Source organism: Tympanuchus pallidicinctus, unplaced genomic scaffold (assembly GCF_026119805.1).
Source record: "Tympanuchus pallidicinctus isolate F22 unplaced genomic scaffold, pur_lepc_1.0 scaffold22, whole genome shotgun sequence".
Lineage (NCBI taxonomy): Eukaryota > Metazoa > Chordata > Aves > Galliformes > Phasianidae > Tympanuchus > Tympanuchus pallidicinctus.
Genome location: NW_026294739.1, coordinates 24,325,557 through 24,349,881, shown reverse-complemented (window position 1 = coordinate 24,349,881; position 24,325 = coordinate 24,325,557). Strand labels below are relative to the sequence as shown.

The 24,325-nt window shown below is 62.8% G+C and overlaps 5 protein-coding genes across 10 annotated transcripts; 3 read left to right on the top strand and 2 right to left on the bottom strand.

Moving 5' to 3' along the window:
- Window positions 1–1,094: 1,094 nt before the first annotated feature.
- TUBB3 (tubulin beta 3 class III) lies at window positions 1,095–5,788 on the top strand. Its single transcript, XM_052685922.1, has 6 exons — window positions 1,095–2,052; window positions 2,326–2,542; window positions 2,827–3,217; window positions 3,639–3,747; window positions 4,275–4,385; window positions 4,523–5,788. The coding sequence occupies exons 1-6, from the start codon at window positions 1,110–1,112 to the stop codon at window positions 5,596–5,598; spliced, it is 2,847 nt and encodes a 948-aa protein (XP_052541882.1). The 5' UTR covers window positions 1,095–1,109; the 3' UTR covers window positions 5,599–5,788.
- Window positions 5,789–6,424: 636 nt separating this feature from the next.
- Window positions 6,425–10,172, top strand: DEF8 (differentially expressed in FDCP 8 homolog). Its single transcript, XM_052686368.1, has 10 exons — window positions 6,425–6,751; window positions 6,847–6,996; window positions 7,583–7,724; window positions 7,795–7,959; window positions 8,099–8,226; window positions 8,441–8,554; window positions 8,819–8,899; window positions 8,974–9,114; window positions 9,248–9,357; window positions 9,479–10,172. Exons 1-10 carry the CDS (start codon window positions 6,506–6,508, stop codon window positions 9,579–9,581), a joined length of 1,380 nt encoding a protein of 459 aa, XP_052542328.1. The 5' UTR covers window positions 6,425–6,505; the 3' UTR covers window positions 9,582–10,172.
- Window positions 10,173–10,485: 313 nt separating this feature from the next.
- DBNDD1 (dysbindin domain containing 1) lies at window positions 10,486–13,411 on the bottom strand. Of its 2 annotated transcripts, none has more exons than XM_052686369.1 (5): window positions 13,298–13,411; window positions 12,548–12,637; window positions 11,481–11,645; window positions 11,118–11,258; window positions 10,486–11,042 (listed from the first exon to the last, which is right to left on the bottom strand). In XM_052686369.1, the coding sequence occupies exons 2-5, from the start codon at window positions 12,594–12,596 to the stop codon at window positions 10,882–10,884; spliced, it is 516 nt and encodes a 171-aa protein (XP_052542329.1). In that variant the 5' UTR covers window positions 12,597–12,637; window positions 13,298–13,411; the 3' UTR covers window positions 10,486–10,881. The 2 variants fall into 2 exon arrangements, with proteins under 2 accessions (XP_052542329.1, XP_052542330.1); XM_052686370.1 differs by having other exon boundaries at window positions 11,481–11,627.
- A 100-nt stretch (window positions 13,412–13,511) lies between these two features.
- On the top strand, window positions 13,512–21,441 carry GAS8 (growth arrest specific 8). Of its 3 annotated transcripts, XM_052685811.1 has the most exons (11): window positions 13,527–13,936; window positions 14,295–14,387; window positions 15,368–15,565; window positions 15,757–15,963; window positions 16,512–16,566; window positions 17,177–17,382; window positions 17,654–17,821; window positions 18,188–18,274; window positions 19,190–19,399; window positions 20,825–20,890; window positions 21,173–21,441. In XM_052685811.1, exons 1-11 carry the CDS (start codon window positions 13,934–13,936, stop codon window positions 21,320–21,322), a joined length of 1,443 nt encoding a protein of 480 aa, XP_052541771.1. In that variant the 5' UTR covers window positions 13,527–13,933; the 3' UTR covers window positions 21,323–21,441. The 3 variants fall into 3 exon arrangements, with proteins under 3 accessions (XP_052541769.1, XP_052541771.1, XP_052541770.1); XM_052685809.1 differs by lacking the exons at window positions 20,825–20,890; window positions 21,173–21,441 and having other exon boundaries at window positions 13,512–13,936; window positions 19,190–20,105; XM_052685810.1 differs by lacking the exons at window positions 13,527–13,936; window positions 20,825–20,890; window positions 21,173–21,441 and adding an exon at window positions 13,952–14,206 and having other exon boundaries at window positions 19,190–20,105.
- LOC128081998 (5-hydroxyisourate hydrolase-like) lies at window positions 20,774–24,286 on the bottom strand. 3 transcript variants are annotated; one of them, XM_052685814.1, is made up of 5 exons: window positions 23,623–24,286; window positions 23,374–23,508; window positions 22,061–22,203; window positions 21,827–21,962; window positions 20,774–20,883 (listed from the first exon to the last, which is right to left on the bottom strand). In XM_052685814.1, the coding sequence occupies exons 1-5, from the start codon at window positions 23,887–23,889 to the stop codon at window positions 20,869–20,871; spliced, it is 696 nt and encodes a 231-aa protein (XP_052541774.1). In that variant the 5' UTR covers window positions 23,890–24,286; the 3' UTR covers window positions 20,774–20,868. The 3 variants fall into 3 exon arrangements, with proteins under 3 accessions (XP_052541774.1, XP_052541773.1, XP_052541772.1); XM_052685813.1 differs by lacking the exon at window positions 20,774–20,883 and adding an exon at window positions 21,445–21,595 and having other exon boundaries at window positions 21,855–21,962; XM_052685812.1 differs by lacking the exon at window positions 20,774–20,883 and adding an exon at window positions 21,445–21,595 and having other exon boundaries at window positions 23,623–24,283.
- Window positions 24,287–24,325: the final 39 nt, after the last annotated feature.

Here is a 24,325-nt window from a genome sequence, read left to right as displayed (position 1 = left end):
ACCATGGCCTCACCGCTCCCAGCGTGGCAGTGGAGATGTGTGCTCTTTTGAGCTGGCCTCAACTCTGCGTGCCGCTCTCATTTGCAGGGTGTAAAGCCATGCCTGGCACAGGGCACCCAGCCTGCACACAGCTGCCTTCATCCATGTGGGGCCAGGAGCAACTCTGAGCCCTGGGGAGGCCCCGGCCCCCACGAGAATGGGGTGGAAGCATCCGGTGGAAACAGCCAGTGGATGGAGCCCTGAATGGCTCTTTGGTGGCTGAGCAGCTCCAGGCATCAACCGTGAGCCGAAGGCACATGATGGTCAGATGGGTCCCGCATCCCCAGCCCGCCCAAACTCCCAGGGGCACCGTGCTGCGCGAGAGACCGCGAACGGCCACAACACGGGACCGCACTCAATTGCTCCTTTGACAATCCCCAGGGGGTGCATCGCAGCCCACAGCACGGCACCCTCCCAGGGACACTTGGGGGAACGTGGCTGTGGCCGCATATGGGCTCTGCCCCCTCACGCTGCCCTTGTTGTGGGGTCCCCAGGGCATGCAAAACCCCATGGTGTGTGGGAGCTCCAATGTGCACAGCCCCAGCGCATCAGGTTCCCAAAGGGTTCAGGGAAACCCCGCTGTGTTGCACGGCCCCCAGATGGCATGCCCAGCCCTGGGGCATGCGGGACCCCAAGGCGCACAGAGACCCCGTTGTGCACAGTGCCCCAACACGGCTCAGCCCCCAGCTACCCGGGCACAGGCCGTCATGTGCGTGCCCACCCTTCTCAGGAGGAGGAGCCGAGGGAGCCAGCTTTAAATTAGGACAGAGAAAGGGCCCTTTCTTCCCCATCACCATCGCTGAGCTCCGGATACGCCAGGCAGTGCTGGTGGGGAGGCGGCTGAGACAGCAGAGTCCCTGCGCTGCTGCCCAGTGGGCTCCTGGGTGGGGGACTCCTTCCCCATCCTTGTGTCTGGGGCACAGAGGTGCCCACATCCCTTCTGCCTCGTGGTCGGGCACTGTGTGAGCGCTGGTGGGGCCGATTGGGAGCACAGCGACTCTGCGGGCGCTGCGGTTGTGCTCAGGGCCACGGCCCCCAGCCAGGGGGTCCCTGGGGCTGAGGCCGGGGCCATGTCGACGCTGGCCCCCCTGCGCCTGCTGCGCGAGCCCTGGAACGCCAGTGAAGGCAACCAGAGCAACGCCACAGCTGGGGCCGGCGGCGCCTGGTGCCAGGGGCTGGACATCCCCAATGAACTCTTCCTGACACTGGGGCTGGTGAGCCTGGTGGAGAACCTGCTGGTGGTGGCCGCCATCCTCAAGAACAGGAATCTGCACTCTCCCATGTACTACTTCATCTGCTGCCTGGCCGTCTCCGACATGCTGGTGAGCGTCAGCAACCTGGCCGAGACGCTCTTCATGCTGCTGATGGAGCACGGCGTGCTGGTGATCCGCGCCAGCATCGTCCGCCACATGGACAACGTCATCGACATGCTCATCTGCAGCTCCGTCGTGTCCTCCCTCTCCTTCCTGGGGGTCATCGCCGTGGACCGCTACATCACCATCTTCTATGCACTGCGCTACCACAGCATCATGACGCTGCAGCGCGCCGTGGTCACCATGGCCAGCGTCTGGCTGGCCAGCACCGTCTCCAGCACCGTCTTCATCACCTACTACCGCAACAACGCCATCCTGCTCTGCCTCATCGGCTTCTTCCTCTTCATGCTGGTCCTCATGCTGGTGCTCTACATTCACATGTTCGCGCTGGCTCGCCATCACGTGCGCAACATCTCCAGCCAGCAGAAGCAGCCCACCATCTACCGCACCAGCAGTCTGAAGGGAGCCGTCACGCTCACCATCCTGCTGGGAGTCTTCTTCATCTGCTGGGGGCCCTTCTTCTTCCACCTCATCCTCATCGTCACCTGCCCCACCAACCCCTTCTGCACCTGCTTCTTCAGCTATTTCAACCTCTTCCTCATCCTCATCATCTGCAATTCAGTGGTTGATCCCCTGATCTACGCCTTCCGGAGCCAGGAGCTCCGGCGGACGCTGAGGGAGGTGGTGCTGTGCTCCTGGTAAGCGGCGGCACAGACAGGAGGATGGATGGATGGATGGATGGATGGACGGACGGACTGATGGGTGGATGGACAGATGGACGCACCGTTGGGTTTCCCCTGGGTGGCCCAATGCAGCCGGGGTTGGGCTGCCTGACCTCGCACTCCCAAATAAAGCCTCTTTGCAGTGATGTGTGCCTGGCACCACGCGTGGCCGTGGGTGCTGGGTGTGGGGCAGCGCTGAGCACCGGCACCTGGATGCTTCTCACCAGCCTGTGCCCCACGTTCACTCGCAGACAGATCGCTGCCCGACAGCAGCAATGCAAGCACCGGTTCCGGCACCAGCGCCATGGGGGAATCCGGCGGCCCCCGAGGGGCAACACCGGGGGGTGGGGGCTGCGGAGCGCGACCACCTGGGGACAAAGGCGGCTCCTTTGGCGAATGCCATCGCCTTTGTTCTACGGCAGCGCACGCTGCGGTCCGCGGGACTCCGGGACACCGCGCCCTCCCCCGGTACGGCCCCCCCGCGCACAGCCCCCGGTGGGCGTTGGCTCCTTTTTCCCCGGGACACGGAGCGGATCGTGATCCCACCCTAAGCGATGCTCGGGCGAGTCCGGGGGGCACCCCATCGCCGTGCCGGCACCCAAGCTCCGATGCGGGGTCCCGCACGCGTGTCCGAGTGGGCGGGTCCCCTCCCTTCCCCCACAATGGCTGCAGACACCCCTCCCCCACCTCGCGTCCCCCTCCCCTCTCCGTGTGTCCCCCTGGCCGTGCCCGCGTCCCCGGGGATGCTCCAGCAGCGCGGTGCCGCCGGGTCGGCTCGGGCCGCTGCCGGGGCCGCGCAGTGCAGCGGGGTCGAACCCGGCAGGAGCGAATCGGACCGGGCCGGGTCGGGTCGGGACGGGCGGGGCTGGGCGGGGCGGCGGCGGCGCCGGTGCCGCAGGGGCAGTTGCAGCGCTGCGGCGGAGGCCGATGATTGGCGGCGGAGCGACGGTGACGTCAGCGCCCGGCCCGGTGCGGCGCGGGGCGGCTATAAAGGCGGCGGCGGCGGCGGAACCGCCCCCCGCGCTCCCGGTGCCGCTCCGCTCTCGGTGCCGCTCCGCTCCAGACCCGCTCCGGTCCGGCCGCACCATGAGGGAGATCGTCCACATCCAAGCGGGGCAATGCGGCAACCAGATCGGCGCCAAGGTAACGGCGGGGCGGACAAAGGCCCCCCCTCCCCCCCCCGCATCGCCTCCGTCCCCGCCGCACCGGGAGGACAAAGGGCCCCGCCCCGCTCCTTTGTCCGCCGCCGCCGCCCGCGGGTTCCGGCGCCGCCGTCGCCCTTCAGCACCGCGGACAGCGCCCGCCCTGAGGACGGAGCTGCGGCTGCGGGGTGGGGCTGCGCCCCCCCGGGATGCGGGACTCGCTGCGCCCCCCCGCCCGGTGCGGGATTCGCACCCAGCCTGGGGTGGGGAACCCGGGTGCGGCTGCCCCCCCATCCTCCCCTCCTCCTATCCCGGCCTTGGGTTGCGGCTTTACCGGCGCGGGGGTCCGGGGGGGGGGGGGGGAGGACGACACCAGGAGATGCTGACCCCGTACCCCCGCCCTCTCCCCCCCACCCCCCCAGTTCTGGGAGGTGATCAGCGATGAGCATGGCATAGACCCCAGCGGCAACTACGTGGGCGACTCGGACCTGCAGCTGGAGCGAATCAGCGTCTATTACAATGAGGCCTCCTGTAAGTGGCACACCCCCCCTCCGCATGGACCCCACCACCTCCTGTCCCCACGCTCCCTCCCATGGCCATGGTCCACGCTGGGACAGACGCCTGCCCTCAGTCCTATGGGAACCGATGGTTTTGAGAGCAGGGGGGAATGCACCCAGCCCCATGGGGATCCTATGCTGTGGGGACGAAAGGGAGGGAAGCGTCAATGCACTGAGCACTGTGGTACATGAATAGATCCCATGAAGCTCGTTAGAGGTGTTTGGTTTTTTATTGTTGTTTTCTTTTTTGAGGGGGATGAGGGGGACACGAAATGAATGGACCGACCCCACGGGACTCTGTAGTTTGGGGGGTGAGAAGGGGGAAGTGGAAATTGCCACTGAACCCAATGGGAACTCCTTTGTTTAGAGGAGGAGAGGACACAGTGAAAGGACCCAGCCTCAGAGGTCCCTGTGTTTTGGGGCACGGATGTGCACCCCCTTCCCCGTGGCGGTGTTGGGTGGTGCCTGTTCCCTCTGGCACGCCACGCGGTCTCTCTGCAGCTCACAAGTACGTGCCTCGCGCCATCCTGGTGGATCTGGAGCCGGGCACGATGGACAGCGTGCGCTCGGGTGCCTTCGGGCACCTCTTCCGCCCCGACAACTTCATTTTCGGTAGGTGGCCGCACCCCACACCGGGAGGGGACACCCCTGGGGCTGCCTGCGGGCGCATCCTCGCGGCTCCAACCCAACCCCAAATCCTGGCACCGTGCCCTCCGCCCAATGCACCCTTTGTGTGTCCCCATCCCCAGGTCAGAGCGGGGCCGGCAACAACTGGGCCAAGGGGCATTACACGGAGGGGGCCGAGCTGGTGGACTCGGTGCTGGACGTGGTGCGGAAGGAGTGTGAGAACTGCGACTGCCTGCAGGGCTTCCAGCTGACCCACTCCCTGGGTGGGGGCACGGGCTCAGGCATGGGCACGCTGCTGATCAGCAAGGTGCGTGAGGAGTACCCCGACCGCATCATGAACACTTTCAGCGTGGTGCCGTCCCCCAAGGTGTCGGATACGGTGGTGGAACCCTACAACGCCACGCTCTCCATCCATCAACTGGTGGAGAACACAGATGAGACCTACTGCATCGACAACGAGGCGCTGTACGACATCTGCTTCCGCACGCTCAAGTTGGCCACCCCAACCTATGGAGACCTCAACCACCTCGTCTCGGCCACCATGAGCGGCGTCACCACCTCGCTGCGCTTCCCCGGGCAGCTCAATGCTGACCTGCGCAAGCTGGCCGTCAACATGGTGCCCTTCCCACGCCTTCACTTCTTCATGCCTGGCTTCGCCCCGCTGACAGCACGTGGCAGCCAGCAGTACCGTGCCCTCACCGTCCCCGAGCTCACCCAGCAGATGTTTGATGCCAAGAACATGATGGCCGCCTGCGACCCGCGCCACGGCCGCTACCTCACCGTGGCCACCGTCTTCCGCGGCCGCATGTCCATGAAGGAGGTGGACGAGCAGATGCTGGCCATCCAGAGCAAGAACAGCTCCTACTTCGTGGAGTGGATCCCCAACAACGTCAAAGTTGCAGTGTGTGACATCCCACCCCGCGGCCTCAAGATGTCCTCCACCTTCATCGGCAACAGCACGGCCATCCAGGAGCTCTTCAAGCGCATCTCGGAGCAGTTCACCGCCATGTTCCGCCGCAAGGCCTTCCTGCATTGGTACACAGGGGAGGGAATGGACGAGATGGAGTTCACCGAGGCGGAGAGCAACATGAATGACCTGGTGTCAGAGTACCAGCAGTACCAGGATGCCACGGCCGAGGAGGAGGGCGAGATGTACGAGGATGATGAGGAGGAGTCGGAGGCACAGGGTGCCAAGTGACGGCCCCGCACTCGCTGCTTCGGGGGGGCCCTGGCCTCGCCCCTTGGTGTCTGCTCCCCTCAGCCCCATGTTAGCTCAACCCCTCCTGTGCCCCTTCCCTATGGCCTCCCCTTTTCCCCTTTTTTTGTTTTTTACTGTTTGTGTCTCATATTTTTTTTGAATACTCAATAAATTTATGGCTGTCCGGTTACTCCTGGCTCTGGTTTCTGGTATGGGGAGGAGGGGGCTCATACGGGGAGGGTGAGTAAAGGGGCAGCGGGAGGAGGGTGTAATATTTCCTTTTAAACCCATAATGGAAGGGAAATTGGGGACCACGAGATCCCACTGGGGCCATGCCCAAATTCTGCTCACGTAATGCTGAGTGCCACCCCATGCACTGCTGCAAAGCTCCCCCAGGCTGCACTGTGCCCCCTTCCATGTGGGCTCTGTCCCTGTCTCCTGCCCCAAGCACTCTGCACGGGCCCAGCAGTGTCCCTGGACCATGTAGGGCCGTCTTAGGCTCTAAGGGAGCCAGGGGCACCCTGACACACAGAGCCTGAGCAATACGGGTTTCCTACTCTTTCTATGGGAGATTCCCTGCTCCTTCTTCGGTGCTAAAGCGTCTCCCCTAGTCTCTTTTTGGTGCTGGTGAGGCCCACCTTCCTCTGGGCGTGCGGCGGGGGCTGCAGGACGGCGGTGCTGCGCAGACAATGGGCTGCGAGGTGGGGGGGGCACGGGATCCACGGGACCCGAGGCCGTCCGCAGCCCCACCCAGCGCTGTGCGCTCCGCCGGCCGACAGGGGGCGCTAGAGGGAGAGGCGGGCCGAGCGGTGGGCGTGGCTCGGCGCTGTCCCCGCCCCCTGGCGGCCCGGTGCCGGTGCCGGTGCGGGCGGTGCCCCGGGGTGCCGGTGCCGCGTCCCGCAGGGCGATGGCGTACGACGAGAGGCTGGCGCGGTTCCGGCAGGCGCACCTCAACCCCTTCAACAAGGGCCCGGAGCCTCCCGGTGGTGGTGGTGGTGGTGGTGGCGGCGGGGCGGGCGAGGACGATCCGCTGCCTCCCGGTGCTCCCCCGCTGGATGCGGCCCGGCGGCACGAACCGGGCCAGGGAGACGGGGAGGGCTCGGAGCGGCCCATGGACCTGGGCCTGGCGGAGGACCACTTCTCTCGGCCCGTGGTGAGTGGGGGCGGTAGGGCCGGGGGATGCGGCGGCGCCGCCGGGGGCTGCGGTTCACCTTCCTCCCGTTCTCCTCCCGGTCGCCCCCGCCGCAGGGTCTCATCCTGGCGCCCGACGTGCAGCAGCTGCGCCGCGCCATCGAGGAGTGCCGCCGCGCCATCCTGGCGCTGCCCGAACACTCGGAGCGGCAGAAGGACGCGGTGGTGCGGCTCATCCACCTCCGCCTCAAACTGCAGGAGCTGCAGGTGGGGCTGCGGGGGTCCCGGGGCAGCTCTGAAGGCGGTGTGAACGCCGAGGGTCACGGGGGGGGGGGGGGGTCTGAAGATCCTGCGGGGGTCCTGGGTGGGATGAGTGTCCTTGGGAAGGGCTCTGAAGGACCTGCGGGGAGCCCTAGGGATGCTGGGGGGTGTTCTGGAGAGGGATAAGTGGTGGGGAAGGGTACCGAGGGTCCAGGGAGGGGTTCTGAAGGTCAGGACCCTGAGGGTCCTGAGGAGGGTCTGAGGGAGGGCCTGAGGAGGCTGAGGGTCCTGGGGTGGAGGATGGGAGTGCAAGAGTGTGGATCTGAGCATCCTGGCAGATCTCTGAAGGTCATGGAGGGGACTGTGAGGGTTGAGAGGGGGTTTTGGGGGCAGGGAGCTGGGGGTCCAGGAGGATAGGGACAAGGATCTTAGGGAAGGGATCTGAGAGTCCTGGGGTTGTTCTGATGTTTCAAGGGAAGACCCTGAGGGAATGGGGCTCTGAATGTCTTGGGAGGGAGGTGAGGGTCCTGGGAGGACTCTGAGGGTCCAGAGGGCACCAGAGGGCTGTGTTGACACCTCCCCCCTCCCAAAGGACCCTGATGAAGAGGAGCCCAACATCCGCGTGGTGCTGGAGCACCGATTCTACAAGGAGAAGAGCAAGAGCGTCAAGCAGATGTGTGACAAGTGCAGCACCATCATCTGGGGCCTCATCCAGACCTGGTATACCTGTACAGGTGGGTTGGGGGCACTGACACCTCCCTGCAGTCCCCCCGCAGCTCTGAGCTGACAACCACCTGCCCGCAGGGTGCTACTATCGGTGCCACAGCAAGTGCCTGCCCCTGGTCACCAAGCCCTGCGTCAGGTCCAAGGTGAGCCACCAGGCCGAGTACCAGCTCAGCATCTGCCCTGAGAGCGGGCTGGACAGCCAGGACTACCGCTGTGCCGAGTGCCGGGCCCCCATCGCCCTCAGTAAGGCACCGAGGGCTGTGGCTGTGGGGCAATCTGGGAGGCGTGTGGGGCTGGGGGAAGCTGGAGGCTGGGGCTGGGGGATGTTTTTGGGGTGGTGGTGGCAGTGTGGGTGCTGGTACCGATGTGTGCCTCACTGCAGGGGGGGTGCCCAGCGAGGCCCGACAGTGCGACTACACCGGCCTCTACTACTGCAGCAGCTGTCACTGGAATGACCTGGCTGTCGTCCCCGCCCGCGCCATCCACAACTGGGACTTCGAGCCCCGCAAGGTGCCTGCGGTGCTGGTGGGGGGCACAGGGGACTCAGGGATCACTTGGGAGGCTGTGTCCGCAGGCAGGGGTCCCTGGGGACTGTGTCGCTGGCTGGAAGACACTTGCAAGGCTGTGCTCTGGCTGTGGGGTCTCTCAGAGCCAAGTCCGTTGGGCCAGGGGTAGAGGGCTCAAGCTGTGCCCTGCACGCAGTGTGACAGCAGTGTATGTGCAGGTGTCCCGCTGCAGCATGCGGTACCTGGCGCTGATGGTGTCACGGCCTGTGCTGAAGCTGCGGGAGATCAACCCTCTGCTCTTCAACTACGTGGAGGAGCTGGTGGAGATCCGGGTGAGCGTGGTGTGGCCGCGGGTGGGAGGGTGACACGGGGTAGTGGCAACATGAAGGATAAGCTGGGAGGGTGCCTGAACTGCAGGGCTGGGACTGACCCAGCCTTGTCCTGGTGCCGTCCTCCCCCGATGCCCACCCTTATCCTGTCCCGTTCCCACAAAACACCTCTCATCCCTGTCCCTGTCTCCATCCTGACCCTGCCACCACCTTCTCCCTGTCTCTCTCCCCACTCCCATCGCATCCCCGGCCCTGGCGCCCCCACAGAAGCTGCGCCAGGACATCCTGCTTATGAAGCCATACTTCATCACCTGCAAGGAGGCAATGGAGGCACGGCTGCTGCTGCAGGTCAGGCCCGGTGGCGGGCAGGGGGGAGGCCCTGGGTATGTGGGCACAGCAGTGACATCTGCCTGCCTGTGCAGCTGCAGGACCGACAGCACTTTGTAGAGAACGACGAGATGTACTCGCTGCAGGACCTCATTGACATCGAGGCTGGGCGCCTGAGCTGCTCCCTAACTGAGATCCACACCCTCTTCGCCAAGCACATCAAGCTGGACTGCGAGGTGAGTGGGGCGGTGCTGCAGGGCAACCTGGGCTGAGATCTGGACTGGAGCCGTAAGGAGGGCACTGGCGAAGACCTGGAGGTCCTTGTCAGCACCCAGGTACCAGGGGCTCATCTGTTTTTTCTCACCCCAGCGTTGCCAGGCAAAAGGCTTTGTGTGTGAGCTTTGCAAGGAGGGCGATGTGCTTTTCCCCTTTGACAGCCACACCTCAGTGTGCACTGACTGCTCCGCCGTCTTCCACAGGTATGGTGGGTGCCTTGTCTGGAGCCACCTACATCCCTTTGGGTGCTGCAGGGGGGGAGGGACGGGTGGTTCCAGGACCTTCGTGCTTCCTAGCATTCCCCAGAGCATCCCTTCCCCGCAGGGACTGCTACTACGACAACTCCACCACGTGCCCCAAGTGCGCCCGGCTGAGCCTGCGCAAGCAGTCCCTCTTCCAGGACTCTGTGGCCGAGGCAGAGCCCTAAGCGAGGGCCCGTCTCCACGGCCACCGGGGCCCCGCGATGGACAGATGGCCGCAGAGGCTGCCCTGCAAACTTCACTTCTGCCACTCACGTGGGGCCAGGACTTGTGCTGGGTGGGGGTCCTGCACTTTGCAGCCACGTTGTGTGGGCGAGCGTGCTGGCAGAGCCGGAAGAACGGGCTCTTCCAGGAAGGGCGAGGGTGCCTGGATGGGGCTGAGGTTTCCACGTGCTCCCAAAGGGCTGGGCATGGCGTCTGGGGGAGAACCGGGGCGTCCTACCCTGGTGGGGCTGCCGGCAGCCACCACGTGCAGCCACGTGCTCTGGGTGAACGCTGCCTGGTTGGATGCTGCTGGTCGGGGGGGGGAAGCATCTCTTCTTCCTCCCCTGCATTACGGGACACATTAGAACACTGAAGGCCGGGGCTGAGGGATGCTGAGGGGGGGTTTAAGGGCAGTGCTGGTGTGTGACACTACGTCAGGGGTGGGGCACGCCACTGCCTCTGCTTTTGCAATTGCTCAGTGCTGCTCGCGGGAGCCCCTACTGCACATGCTGTCCCCCAACACCACTCCTGCAACACTTGCCCGGTCTGTCGCAGCTGCGTCGCCTCTTTGCACAGCGCCAGTCACAATTCTGCCCTGGGGCCGCTCCTGGAAGAAGGGGGGCAGGGCTGAGGGAGCTTTGGTGGGCACTGTGGAAGCAGTGGGATGGGCCCTCATGGATGAGGTCTGGCTCTGCCCCAGTGCCAGCTCCCCTGCATCCCTCCTCCTAGCTTTCCCTATGCTCAGTTCTGCTCCTGCAGAGGCTCCCCACATCCCCCCTCCCTGTAACCTGCTGCTCCTGGCAGCCCCCACCCCATACAGGGGTTGCATCTCCCCTTCCCTGCAGCAATGGACACGGGGCAGAGCAGTGGCCATGGGTTGGTTGGTTTTACCAGTACACACAACTGCTACATGGCTCTGGGCCGTACAGTGCAGACACTGCACAGCTCCTGGTCCTGCCATGCTGGGACCGTGGTGGAAAGGAGGTGGGGGCCGGGTAGTGCAGCCCCCATTGTGCTACAGGGCTGAGGAGGCCAGTTCCCCCTCCCCACTGAGCCACCAGCTTTGGCATTGCTTGGTACCCACAGTCTGAAGCTGCCACCCCGCAGCGCCCGGTCACACAACATGTTCCATAGCGAGTCCTTTGTCCTGCACGGCTTTTCCTGGGGCAGGGAGTGGGGAACGTGGTCAGAAGGAGCTGGGGACAAGGCAAAGCACACATCTCTGCGTGTCCCCGTGTCTGTCCCCACCAGCCGGGGCAGCTCCTACTCCTGCTGAGGCTGCTCCACTGCCAGGAAAGTGTCCAGGGTGCCTGGTTGCAGCTCTGAGTCGCTGAGGTGCTTCTTCTCCCGGCCATGCTCGCGTGCACGGGTCCAGGAGGGGGAGCGCAGGTACCCTGCCCGTGGCATAGCCTGCGGGTGCAGCCCTATGGGGACAGTCAGCTCAGCCCGTGCCTCCTGGCTACAGCAGAGGAGCAGGGTGCAGGAGGACGTTCACTCACCGCTAGGCGACTCGCTGGCCACGTTCTCCTCATCAGAATCGGCGAAGACCTCGGCCAGCTCCTGGTCCGACATGTCGGTCAGCTCTGTGAGGTCCAGCAGGTCAAAGTGCACCTCCAGCGAGGACACGCTGCTCAGTGGCTCTGTGGGGAGCAGGACTGCGGGTGGGCAGCTGCCAGACAGAGCCCCTGGTGCTGAGATGGGGGCCCCGTGGGATCTGAGAGGGCTGGGTAGTGATCCAGGGAGGGACAAGGGGTGGGGAGGTGGGGAGGGGAGATGACAGTGACTGGCTCGGGGCGGGCAGGGACCGTAGGGGCAAGAGGGGACACAGGGGAAGGCAGTGGGTGTGCAGGGGCTGCACTCACGTCTCCTTTCGGTGACCTGCAGCAGGCTGGCAGTGGGAATGGGGATGCCACCCTGTTCCTCTGTGGTGGCGTCGGTGGTCTCCTCAGCTGTCCCAGGGGTGGGGGTCCCTGCTGTTCGCTCTGGGGCCAGTGCCTCTTTGCCCAGCTCTGCAGAACCGGCACCTGCTGTGTAGGTGCAGGGCTGGGGCAGCAAAGGCAGCTCCCTTCTGTGGCCCTGATGCCACCACTCTGGGTGCCCCTCCGGTGGAAGGGGCAGCAGCTCCCCAGCCCTGTGCCCCCTGCAGGACAGGCGATGCTTTCTGGGGCAGCTGCCATGGGCCCCATCAGCCCCATTCCCCGCAGCCGGCAGCCCCCCGCCCCTCACAGCCCCTTTGTGTCGGCGAGACAAAAGCACAGCCTGTTCAGAGACCGGAGCCCAGACAAGTGGCGTTTTGTCTCCTGGGAAGAGCTGGCGGGGCTGGGCAGAGGCAGCACGATCTGTGCCTGGGAAGCCCCTCTTCAGGGACAGCCGGGGCTGAGCTGGCACCGAGCAGGGCAAGAGACCCTGTGTGGGGGGGGTTGGGGGAAAGGGGGAGGGCAGCACCGGGCACTGTGGCTCCTGGTCCACTTGGTGTCACAGCTGAAGCCAGCTACACACCACTGGGCCCTGCCACCAGGTGAGATGGTGGGTGAGATGGTACGGGAACAGGCTCACAGGGGACAGGGCATCACCTCCTTTCCCCAGGCAGCTGACACTGTGGTGGGCAGGGGACAGAAATCCCGCTGCCCAAAGGCAAACCAGCAGAGGGAAAGAGAAATTACAATGGCATTTGACAAGGAAGCAGTACGATGCCCATGCAACTGTCCCAACACCATGTCCCAGCCCTGCAAGGTAGGACAGGACACCCATCACTATCACCACCTACCCTCTATCTGGGAAACCAGATCCCCACCCTGCTCTTTGGCCAGGAATTGCCATGCACGTTCCTTTTCCCCAACCTCATCCTCAGGGTGGGTAACCACCATCCAGAGCACGTCCCCCCCTCCATCATCCCATCCCTGCTCCCTCCGGCGGAGCCCCCACCCACCGGGGTGCCGGTCCCTGCCGCAGCAATCCCCTCTGGCCCCCGTCTGCATGTCGTCTCCGTGCCGCTCCGCTCGGGCTCACCGGCTGTCTCCTGGCGAGGAGCAGGGCCAGCATCAGGGCTCAGTGCGCTGCTGACTCACGTCAACCGCAGAGTGAGACAGCAGCGGGCTCCGGTCACCCCAGCGGGGGGCTCCGGTCACCCCACCAGGGTCCCCAACCCACCTCAAAGACCAAGTGAGGTGGGAGGGCATGGCCGGGACTGTCAGCACGGCGGTGGCACAGCCACGCGCAGGGCACACGCAGGAGGGATGGGCGTGTGCAGGAGACGCACGATGCCACTCGAGCACCACCGCGACGCTACGAACCCCCGGGTGCAGCATTACGGCCACCGCCAGTGTCCACAAGCGTCACACCGCTGCCTGCAGGCAGGTGGCAGCCCCATCTCTCTCACTCCCTGGGGCACATCTCAGCCCTCCTAAACCGCTCAGCGCGAGGGGGAGGGGGGGGGTTCAGAAAGGGCAGGGGGGTGAGATGTGCCCCGCTCCACGTCCCCACCTCACAGCCACCTTCATGCTCCCGTTGCGCACGTATGCACCCCGCTCGGACACACCCCCTGCACACACACACACACACCCCTTGCACACCTACCCCCCCCCCCCCCCCCCCCCCCTCACGAAATTCCCCCGTGCCCTGCCCGGCCCGATGTCGCGATGACGGCCACCTCACTCCAACCCATCCCATCCCCGCTCACCTGCGGTACCGCCCGCTCCCGGAGCCTCCATGGGCCGAGCCGGTGCCGGTGCCGGTGCCGGTGCTGGGCGGGGCGGGGCGGGCCCGGTGCCAGCCCGCAGCCCGCACGCTCCTGCCCGCCGCGGCGGAGGTGGGGCCGAGGGCGGGCCGGGGGCGGAGGCCGGAGCCGGGGGGGAGCTCGGGGGGGGCTCAGCGGGGCGGGAGGCACCGGGGGTGCGTTGGGGGCCGCGGCGTGGGTAGAGCCGGGGGTGCGGCTGGATGCCGGGGTGCGGGGAGGCTCGCAAGTGGTCCGGGGGTGCAGAGCGGCATCGGGGCCGCGGGACGCGGAGGGCACGAGCCGGGCGCTGTGGGGCCGGGGGCACGGCCCGCTGCGCTGCGGCCCCTCGAGAGCCCCCGGTGGGGGTAAGCGGGACAGCACGGGCCGAGAGGTGACGGAGCGGCGCTGCGTGACTGCGGGACGGCCCGGGACCCCGGGTGGCGGAGGGCCGGGCTCGCTGGAAGGCCGGGCTGGAGCGGGCCCCACCGCCCGTTGCTAAGGCCGGGCCCCGCGTTGCTAGGGGGCGTGTCTGCTCCCGCGCAACTCTCGCGAGATCTGCCCGAGCGTTGCCTGGGAGACCGCGCAGCTGCTGTCGCCGCCATGGTGAGGGGCCGGGCTGGGCGTGGCGGGGCCGCGGGGGCTTCAGCCCTTAGCCTGGCGGCCGGAGCCGGGCGTGGGAAGTCTGGGAACCGGAGCCGGCCTGGGTTGGGTGGTGGGAGCGATGCCCTGTGGCTCGGTGCTGAGGGAAGCGTTGGTTGCGTTGTGCCTGGGCCTTCCCTCTGTGGGGCGTGCCTTGGGGAGGGGTCCCGGTCCCGATCCTGATCCCGGTCCTGGGCAGAATGCAGCACCCGTTTCACCCCGCCATGGCAGCAGGTATGCTGTGCAGCCGGGCTGTGGGCATTGTGCAGCACAGCTTCTAGTCGAGTGCTCACAACTCTCGTGTTTTCTTCTCTTTTTGCAGGCACCCAAAAAGCAAGCTGGAAAAAAGGGGAAGGGGGGCAAAGCCCCAGCAGCGGTGGATGCTGTGTCCCTGGAAGAGATGAGCAAGGAGCAGGTGAGTGGTTCCCTTGCACCATGGTGCCTGGCTGAGGCCCCAGGGATGACAGGTGGCAGTGGGATCTGGGGACAGCAGGCGGTGTTCATTTCATTGCTGACATCAGGGCTGGGTGTGTGGCCCCACAAAGGCTGCTCAGAGCTTTCCCTGGACAGAGTGGCTACCTCATCCTGCCCTGCTTCTGCTGTCCTGTGGCACTCTGCTCTCCTGCCTTGTGCCCTCATCCGTTTCCCCTCATCCCATAATCCTGTTTTCTTGTGCTGTCTCCTCCTAAGTGTGGAAATGTTTTGGCAAAGTACCTCTGGTGAGAATATTATTTGATAAGTGCTTTATGTTTTATGGTGTTTTCCTGTAGGAAGTAAGCTGACCAGTTCTGTTAGAATCCATGTTTCTTCCTGCATTTTCTGCTTCCATCTGGCTGTTCCCTCATGTAACTGGAGTTCCTTTACCTTTCTGGTATGAGCAGCTTCTTCTCTGCAGGCTATTGTGCTCAACCCTCTGATCTCTGAGTCTACAGCTCTGCTTTGCAGCCTGCTGAACTCTCAACATATCCCAAATAGTGCTGCTTTGGGAGTGGGAGGCTCCCCCAGGGTCAGTGAGGACAGGCAGAGGCCATAGCTGCCCAACATGGGCCTGCTGCCCTGGATGTCCTACAAACACAGGAAGAGATGGCACTGTTCTGGGGCACCTTGCTCTGCAGATAAGATCTTGCATGTCTCAGTGTTATTTAGCATCTGAGAATGTGAGATGGAATGCCTGAACCCTGTCTGCTTATGATAGGAAGAGATCTTGTCACTCTTTTTCGGGGGTCATTTGTCAAATCCTGAGCACTTCCCTCCTTCTATTCTCCCTTTTCTGTCTCAATAAAGACTACCGTGTCCTCCAGCCTTGCAACAGAGCTCACGATTGATATCTCTGGCTCTTTTCAAGGGAGCTGCGCCCCTTCTCCCCCTACATCTCTTATCTTCTTTGCTTTGCAGCTGCAGGAGCACATCACGCGTCTCCGGAAGGAGCTGGACCGGGAACGGGAAGAGCGCAACTACTTCCAGCTGGAGCGTGACAAGATTCACACCTTCTGGGAGATCACCCGAAGGCAGCTGGAGGAGAAGAAAGCGGAGCTGCGTAACAAGGACAGGGAGATGGAGGAGGCGGAGGAGCGGCACCAAGTGGAGATCAAGGTGGGAGGGCGAGATCCTTTCCTCGTGCCCTGGGAGAGAGTCAGCAGGTCTGAGGAGACGAGGGAAGGAGACAGAGGGGGAGCAGCTGGGCTGGGTTCAAGTCAGGAGTGTCTCAGTTCATATCCAGACTCTGGATGTTTTCCTGTTGGCTCCTGCTGATGTCTCTCACCTGTTCTCTGGCTTGTTTTCAGGTTTACAAGCAGAAGGTGAAGCACTTGTTGTATGAACACCAGGAAAACCTGACCGAGCTGAAAGCAGAGGGTACCTTGTCCATGAAACGGGCCCAGAAGGATCACTGGGCTCAGGAGACAGAGCTGCGCAAAGAGATGCGTTCCTTGAAGGTGGACCTGAAGGAGCAAGAGCTGGCCAACGAGGTGGTGGTGAAAAACCTGCGCCTGGTAGGTGTCTGGCAGGGCAGCAGGGACTGGACAAGTGCCTTTGCTGCAGAGGAAAGTGGTGGGTCCCTGGTGTGCGAGCAGGAGACTGCGTCCTCTGGTGTCTTGGTGAGGGGGGAGTGGGGTTTCCCGCAGATGCCAGTGTCAGATGTACTTGAGAGGCACTGGAAAGAGTGCACAAACAGGGAGGATGGGTTCCTGGGGCAAGTCCTGTGAAAATTCTCATGCAGGAAGGAGTCAGCCTCACGGCTCAAAGCCATGAGGACAGCTGGAGAACCTAATACACCACTGCTGGCTTAGGTAATAGCTTCATGCTGTGGTGGCAGCCTTTCCCAGGGAGCAGGAAAGGCTCCCGTGGGAATGTGGCTGACCATAGGTTTTATCTGCTTGCTGGGACTGCACCTGACTGCTGGACTCCAGCCCTGTGGCTGGGCATGGCCTGTGTGGGCATCGGAAACTGGAGAATGACTGCTCCTAGCCTGCACTGTGTAGTGATGCAGTCACCTCAGGATTGAGTTGTCTGCCTCTAACATTAAACTTTTCCCTAACAGAAACAAGAGGAGGAGATCACACAGCTATGCAATGACTTCGAGAGACAAGTGAAAGGTCAGAATGTGCTCGAAGCCTCTGTGTCTGCATGCTAAGGAAGTCTCCTTGGAGCTCCTCTGTGCTGTTAGCCTTCCTGGAGCAGAAAGAGGCCACTTCCCCCCCCCCGATTCTTGCTCTCTATGCTCACAGCTGCTGGGCTGCATGGCTAACAGTGGTGTCCATGCTGAGCTCTCAGCCTGGCTTGAATGTGCTGTGAAAATGGAGCCTGGACAGGCGTCTGTTGTGTGAGCTGCTGGGTGGAGGCAGGGCTCTCGCTGCTGCCAGCCCGTGCTGCTGAGCACAGCTGGCTGGGTGGCTGGAGGAGTCCTTGCAGATCTAAATCCTGGCTCCAGTGCCCTCCTCAGGGGATGCATCAGGTTCTCACGGGCTGCCTTGGAGCGTTTCCATGCCCTGTTTCCAGGATGCTATTTCTGGGCTCTGCTCTCCATGGTCCCAACATAACTGCTCCGTGTGCTGGTGGCAGCTGCTGCGGGGCTATTAATGAGCATCTTGTCCTCAAGCAATGCTGCAGTGGCACGTGTTGGGCTGCTGCTTGCTAACAGAGCCCAGGTGCATAGGCGTAGGTTCTGTGGGAGGGTCTCACTCAGCCCCCTGTGCACTTCCCCAGAGATGGAGGCCAAGTACAACAAGAAGATGCAAGCGCTGCGGGAGGAGCTTGACTTGCGCCGAAAGACTGAGATCCATGAAGTCGAGGAGAGGAAGAACAGCCAGATCAATGAGCTGATGAAGAACCACGAGAAAGCCTTCCATGACTTCAAGAACTACCACGACGATGTCACCTTCCAAAACCTGGCACTCATCAGCTTGCTGAAGGTACTGCCTGCCTGCTCTCTGATCCTGCTGCTGCAGCCCTGGTGTGTAGTGTCACCAGGGACCTGGTCCAGTGACTTGCCCTGGATCTGGCCAGTTCCCTGGTGGAAGTCCTGGCATTTCTGTTTTCCTGGGAGTTGTACACCATTACACAAGCAAAGTTTTTGTGCATAGGGAGACGTGGCTTGCTGGGCCAGCACTGGGAGGGTGTCCTGACCTGAGAAGCTGGGCAGATTCTGCCTCTAGAAGCTAGCGATTGTGTTCCCAAGAACAGGAACAGATGGAGGAGATGAAGAAGAGAGAGACTCACTTGGAAAAGGAGAAGGCAGATGTCCTGCTCCAGAACAAGCAACTGAAGGAACCCCTGCAGCAGGCCCAGGAGCAGGTGTTTGAGCTGCAGAAGAAGTTGGCCCACTACAATAAGGACAAGGAAGCTCTGATGGTGAGCTGCCAGCTCTGCTGAGCCCTTTTGCTTTCTTCTCTGATTCACCGTGGCTGTTTCCTGGCATTGCTCAGCAGTGACCTCTGCCGCTCAGCTAAGAGTTCTTCGGCCAGACTGCTGAGCAAACGCCCTTGAGTCCCTTTCAGCTTAGTTGGGTGTGTGTAGGATCTCAGGTGGGACTCCAGGACTCTGGCAGCAAGAAAGAAGAGCAGACCCTGCTGCAGAGAGGGGAAGGTGTTGGTGTGGCTGTTGTTTGTGTTCTCTCAACCCTCGTCTTCTGCTGGTTGCTCCCCCATTTGCCAGAACACAGAACACCCATCTCCCAGAGACCTCCATGCTCTTGTAACTGTTGCTTCCTACTTGCAGAACACAAAAGCCCATCTGAAAGTCACCCAGAAGGAACTGAAAGACCTTCAATGGGAGCACGAAGTGCTGGAGCAGCGGTTCAGTAAGGTGAGAACTGCAGGTGGGTCTGGCCATGCTGTTTCTCTCTCCAAACCCTGTCCCCATGCAGAGGTTTAGGCACCAGGACTTAGCAGAGGCTGCCTGTGCTGTGCCTAGCTGAAAGCTTTCCAAATCTCTAATCCCGAGCGGCGCATTAGCTGCTGCTTCCAACAAAGCTTATCACAGTTTTGGCGTCTCCCGTGCTCAGCAGACAGGCTCAGCCTTGTACTTCACTGAGCAATCATGCGTGTGCTGATGGTTCCCTCCTGGCCTGCTGGTGGGAGGCTGTGGCACTGGGTCAGGAGTGGAGCTGCATAGAGAGGCTCCCGCTACAGGGAGAAATATGGGGACAGTCTTTCCCTCGTTCTGCTAGTGTGTGGATGTCACTTCCTTGCTTGTCGTGCAGCCTCTGCAAGGAATGTTCTGTTGACTGAGTTCTCCCAGACTGAGCCTCTCCCTTACAGCTAACCCAGATAAATTTATTGAGGCAGAACGGAGCTCATTTGCAATTCGTAGAAATCCCCAGGAATATGAACACTGATCTGAGGCCTCGTTAACAATCCATCATTAAGGCAGCAACATATTCAGTGCAGTCAGAAATAGGCTTTGGAGGAGAGATTCTAATTAGGACACTTATTAACTAGCTGTAAGCCAGGGACTCTTGCCAGCTGCAAGGAGGGGAGGAGAGACCCCTGCATGCTGGGGCCCCTCTGTGATCCAAAATAGTGCCTTGGGGCACAGCGGAGAGCAGCTTGGAGTCAGGGCCAGGCTGAGCAAAGCGCGGTGTCTCTGCTGCTGTGTGAGGACAGCAAAGGCCCTTTTGCTCCCTTCAGGAGCTCAGGAAGGGCGGGGGGAGGCTTGCAGCAAGCCGAGGTATCCCCAAGGGTCCTGAGGATGGTGTGAAGCTGTGCTGTTTTGGAGCAGGTGCAGGCAGAGCGAGATGAGCTCTACCAGAAGTTCACCAAAGCCATTAACGAAGTGCAGCAGAAGACTGGGTTCAAGAACTTGCTCCTGGAACGCAAGCTGAAAGGACTCCTCGATGTCCTGGAGAAAAAGGAGGTGGAGCTCAGTGAGGTCTTTGCAACCTCCAACCTGGATCCAGGCGCCCTCTCCTTGGTCTCACACAAGCTGGAGGTACTGTGCACTGCTGCAGGGCCCTGTGGAAGCTGTCCTTCCCTCCTCTTGAAGGGCAGAGGCTGCTCTGCTGATCGCTCTGAGACAAACGCAGACCTTAGAGGTGTGAGCATGGTCCTGAGGTGCATGGGCAGCAGAAGGGCAGAGCCTGGCTGTGTGGCAGGAAACAGTCCCTGTCTTCTCTGCACTGTTGCATACCTGCCTGTATGGCCAGTCCCCAGCCTCAGAACACTGCAGAAAGCACCTCAGCCTGCTCTGCTGTTGGCTGCACCACGTAGGAAGCTGGGCTGTGATTGTTGTGGCAGTTGTTCCCAGCACACCCATGACTGCGGTGCCGCAGGGCGCTCCGGCTCTCCCTCGAGAGTGGCATGTGGGCGTTTGGCACTGATCTGTAGCTCAGGTGGAGTCTGTTTCAAGGAGAGTGGCCCCAGGCAGCACTGCTCAGGTCTCTGTGCTGACAGGTGGCATTTGGATGTGCTGCTGAGCAGTGGGCTGTATGAAGGGCCTTTCTCTGCGAGCCTGGCACTCTGTGTGCAGGGAGCCACTGCTGGTGAACCTCACCATGCCTCTCTCCTGGCCTCGCTGGCTGCAGAGGCAGCACAGACAGGTTCCCAGTGGCTCTGCAATGTCTGGCATGCTAAAAATACATATGCAGAGAGCGTTGGCGCGGTGCGGCGGCTCAGAGACCCGCATTCCTAGGGCATGCAACAGCAGTAACTGGAGAAGCAGCATTTGCTTCACAGTGGCTTCAGACAAAAGGGATGCAGGTTCCCTGCTCGGCTTTGCTGCTTGCCTTCTGTCCTCCTGCTTGTACTGCTCTGTTCCTGGTCCCCTCAGTGGTGGTGACAGCGATGCTCGTGGAATCCCCCTTGCCATGGAGCTCTAGCGATGAACACAACAACAGCCCCAGGCTTTCAGTCTGTGTGACAAGACGGTGGATTTGTCACCTACAAGCAGGTGCCACAGCAGCAGACTAGGAAACACATTCCTGGGAAGGCGTCGAGGCGTCGCGCTCTCCCCCAGCTGCTGGGGTCCCTGAATTCCTTTGCTCAGCTGCCTCCAATCACCGGCGTCATCGTGGGGAGACTCTCCCTGTAATTCCCCCGGTGCTGTGGTGGCAGGGAGGTGCTGCAGCAGCAGGTGCTGCCATCCGCCCCCCCTTGCAGCGAGGCAGGTGATGCTGATGGTGGGGCTCTGCTGGCATTACTGCTCATGGTCTGGGAGGTCCCTGCGCCTTGCCTCTGCCTGGGGCTGGCTGTCCCTGGCAGTGCTGGCTCCAGGGTGGTGACTGTCTGCCCGGCCATGTCCCAGTGCAGGCATCTGCTCAGCATGCTGTGCCACATGCTCTGGCCTGCAGCATGGCCCCAGGCTGATGTGCCCTTGGTGCCAGCAACTCAAGTCTAACACAGTTGTCCCCGCTTGCAGGATGTGCTCAATTCCAAGAACGCCACTATTGAGGACCTGCAATTTCAGCTGGCGCGAGCCTGCAAGGTGAGGAAGGGGCTTGGGTTATGCTGTGTTCCTGGGGCTGGGGGAGCAGAAGGAAGAGCAGAAACTTTCCCTCCAGGCCTTGATCAGGGGCTGGCTGCTCTGTTTTGTGCCCTGGAATACTGGCTCAGGCTTCAGTTTTCCCCATTCCCTTATTTCCCTGTGAAACAAGGTCTGAGGGGCCCCCACCATTCAGGAGTCTGCACCGTGCCTGTGTCTCGGGCAAGGAGGGGCCAGGCTGGGTTTCAGGATGGCAGCCCAGAGCATGGAGCATTTTTCTTCCAGGCACACAACGACATGCTGCAGACAATGGAGGCAAAGCTGACGTCCTTTGGGATCCCGCTGGACAACCTGGGATTCAAGCCCCTGGAGAGCCCTGTGGTGGGACAGGCAGTGGGGCAGGGCCCCGCGGGACTTGTGGCGATGCCCACGTGACACCATGTAGCACCTGTGGGTGCTCCTGTGCTCGGGTGCTCCTGGGGCAGGGAGCAGGGCTGTGTCTGCCTCGTGCTCCCAGCATCTGACCCGAAGAAAAGTGAATTTTTTGAGGCTGATGGTGCTGTTTGAGTCCTTTAATGGTATCAATCAAGTGGTTCCCTGTGGCACTGGAGCCTTGCCCTAACTGCCCCGGTACGTTGTGTAGGAGTAGGGGCTGATCAGCAGCGGGACGTGCAGCTTCTGGGCTGGGTCAGTGATGGTGAAGACAACCTAGGGGAGAGCAGGGAGGCGGTGGGTAGGTTCAAGTCACGGCCAAAAGCAGCCCCTTCCTCTACCTGTAGCCTGGGCATCCCTGCAAGCAGTGCTGGCAGTGCAGCAGGAGCATGGTGGAGGGTTGTGAGCTCCTGCAAGCATGGACGCAGCACCCGGGCCCCTGCATTCCTGCTCTGAGCAGAGCTGGCTCCTAGCAGCACCCCAGACCCCGTGCTCAGCCCGTGGTACCTCCACAAAGGGGTAGAAGCTGCTGTACCCCAGGCTCTGCCAGTAAGCTGCCGTCTCGAAGTGCAGTTTATAGGTGCCAGCCTCAGCCTGTCCAGGGGGCAGGAGGGGCAAACAGCGTCCATCTGCATCCGTCCACCTGAGAGCAGAAGGAAGCAGAACGTGGCTGGCTCCAGTAGTTGCTGTTGGTGATGTGGGCAGCAGTCTGCACTGCCTGCTTGCTGCTGACTCTCCTACCTCTGTGCCAGCTCTGTCCACTGTCCCCCTGGCTCTGCCAGCTGTGCCAGGCGCAGAGCGAGGCCGGCAGCAGGCAGCCCTGTGGCTGTGTTCAGCACGTGGATGGTCAGGGAACCGCTCAGCATCTCGGGCTTGTCTGGAGCCTATGGCACAGGAAGGGAGCAGCGCTGGGCTGTGCCTATGCCATCCATCTCCCCTTAGTACCACGCTGTGCCTACTGGCCCCACGAGCATGGATAGTGGGGGCGGTGGGGAGCCCAGGGTAGGCACTGCCACAGCTGGGCACCCCTCCATCCCTGAGTGGCCCCAGCCTTCTGGCAGTGCCCCAAGCACCCCAAGCTGGTGTCTGTGCAGCTGGGTCCCTCCTGGCACTTCTCCCTCCCCACCACCCTGCTGTGCCCGCAGGACACAGATGCCCACCACCCTCCCACACTGTGAGGCCAGCTGTTGGGGCACAGGGCCGTGCTGCAGCCCAACAGCTGCCTGCATGCTGTGGGCACCGCTGCTACCTCCGGTGTGGGCGTTCTGCTGGGAAGGAGGGTTGCCTGCCAGGCTTCCTGCTCAGCCTCGCGTCTGCATGCTGCTGGCTGTCTGGAAGCAGCCATGTCCCCGTTGCCTACCCAGCCTGCGCTGATCTGCAGTGTCACTGTGTCACGTGCAGTGAATATTAACCCTGCAAGTGCTCCCGGGCTGCTTGGGGCGGGCAGCCAGAGCAGGGTCAGAGCAACGCACCTGCCCTCTAGGGGGTGGGACGGCTGAGAGACACTGACCTGAGGGTGCTGGAGTCGGGGGGTGCCTGCTTCCAGCCCAGCACCGGCTGTGGGCCTTGGCTGCTGGCTGAGCTGGGAGTGCCGGAGGCACGTGAGGGCACCCGGTGGCTTACCTGCCTTACCTCCATTCTGCTCTTCCAGCTCCCCACGTCCGATGCTGCCACTCAGAATGCCATCCCCTGCCCCAGCCGCCCTCCCCACGGAGCTGCCGGGCCGAGTGCCGCTATCCCAGCACGCTCCTCCCCGGCTGGGCCGGCCCGCGCAGGCGGCTCTGCACTGGGCAGTGCTCCCAGGTGCCTCCACAGCACCCGGCACTGCGGCCCCAGGGCTGGTGGACCCAAGCCCAGATGAATGTTGGTGTGCCAGAGCAGGGCTGAGCCCCTGGGGTCTCACCTGGACGAGCTGTGCTTGTTCAACCTGCCTGTCTCCTGCAGAGTGCTGAGGTGTGGCTGCCCGCGTGATGGAGCCCAGCTCCCTCCTGGGCCGTGGGGAACAGCCCAGAGCCTCATCCGCACTAGGGCTGCCCACGAGGGCTGCAAGTCACCTTGTTGGTCTTCAGGATGTCGTCGGTGCTGGGGGTGTTGGCATCCGTGACCTCAATGACGGCCGTGGCGGTGTTGGACAGGCCCTTGCCCTCCTGGTCCGTGGCCTGGACAATCAGCGTGTAGTTGGGAGTGGTCTGCAAGATGAGGTCACGCCATCAGAGCCCCGCGTCCCCACAGCGCGTCCCGCTCCCGCCGCCCCTCTGTGTGTGGGCTCTGTGCCTGCCGTGGGGCACGAGGAGAGCGCCCACCTCCCGGTCCAGCCCCGTGCCCAGCACGCTGATGATGCCCTTGGCCGGGTCGATGGTGAACATCTGGGGGTGCGGGCTGGGCGGCTGCTGGCTGACGATGGAGTAGCTGACGATGCCGTTGTCGGTGTTCACCGCGTCGTCCGCGTCCGTGGCGCTCACGGTCATCACGGAGGTGCCTGGGCAGAGCGAAGAGCCGGGCAGACATGGGTGACGTGGCTTTAGCCCTGCTGGGCGCTCGTTTGAGTGCTGACCCGACACGGCCCTCATTGTGGACTTTCACCTTGGCAGTGCTTCCCCTGCTCGGCTCACGTGGGCACTGGGCAGCAAAAGGGCCAAGGTGAACCCTCATCCTTCACTGGGTGCACCAGGGAACGATGTTACTGAGGAAAGGGTGAGGGTCTCCGTGCCTTCTTTGCGTCTGTCTTTACCAGCCAGAGCCGCTCACTCAGCCCGGGGTTGGGACACAGGCACGGGGCTGCAGGAGCACCACCGCTGGAGGACAACGCTGGGCAGAGACCGACGGGATGAGGTCCAACGCGGCCAAGAGCCGGGTCCTGCCGGTCATACCGACCGCACGCGGCTCCGTGGAAAAGGATCTGGGGGTGCCAGAAACGGGCACTGCCAAAGGCACCCTTGGTCCCGGGGCGCTTCTCACGGGGCCGCACGGAAGCACCGGGGGGCGCGCGGCGGCAGCGGGCGGAGC

Coding starts and splice junctions, on each gene's coding strand:
- GAS8 (XM_052685809.1), top strand. Junction 15,964..16,511: donor TGGTGAAAAACCTGCGCCTG/GTAGGTGTCTGG, acceptor TTTCCCTAACAG/AAACAAGAGGAGGAGATCAC. Junction 18,275..19,189: donor TGGAGCAGCGGTTCAGTAAG/GTGAGAACTGCA, acceptor GTTTTGGAGCAG/GTGCAGGCAGAGCGAGATGA.
- DBNDD1 (XM_052686369.1), bottom strand. CDS start 12,596: ATGCAGACGGGGGCCAGAGGGGATTGCTGCGGCAGGGACCGGCACCCC. Junction 11,259..11,480: donor GCAGGTCACCGAAAGGAGAC/GTGAGTGCAGCC, acceptor TGCTCCCCACAG/AGCCACTGAGCAGCGTGTCC. Junction 11,043..11,117: donor GGCCAGCGAGTCGCCTAGCG/GTGAGTGAACGT, acceptor CTGTCCCCATAG/GGCTGCACCCGCAGGCTATG.
- DEF8 (XM_052686368.1), top strand. CDS start 6,506: ATGGCGTACGACGAGAGGCTGGCGCGGTTCCGGCAGGCGCACCTCAAC. Junction 6,752..6,846: donor ACCACTTCTCTCGGCCCGTG/GTGAGTGGGGGC, acceptor CCCCCGCCGCAG/GGTCTCATCCTGGCGCCCGA. Junction 8,555..8,818: donor AGGAGCTGGTGGAGATCCGG/GTGAGCGTGGTG, acceptor GCGCCCCCACAG/AAGCTGCGCCAGGACATCCT.
- TUBB3 (XM_052685922.1), top strand. CDS start 1,110: ATGTCGACGCTGGCCCCCCTGCGCCTGCTGCGCGAGCCCTGGAACGCC. Junction 2,053..2,325: donor GGTGGTGCTGTGCTCCTGGT/AAGCGGCGGCAC, acceptor GTTCACTCGCAG/ACAGATCGCTGCCCGACAGC. Junction 3,748..4,274: donor CTATTACAATGAGGCCTCCT/GTAAGTGGCACA, acceptor GTCTCTCTGCAG/CTCACAAGTACGTGCCTCGC.
- LOC128081998 (XM_052685812.1), bottom strand. CDS start 23,889: ATGAGGGCCGTGTCGGGTCAGCACTCAAACGAGCGCCCAGCAGGGCTA. Junction 23,509..23,622: donor GCACGGGGCTGGACCGGGAG/GTGGGCGCTCTC, acceptor CTCATCTTGCAG/ACCACTCCCAACTACACGCT. Junction 21,963..22,060: donor TGGACAGAGCTGGCACAGAG/GTAGGAGAGTCA, acceptor TTCTGCTCTCAG/GTGGACGGATGCAGATGGAC.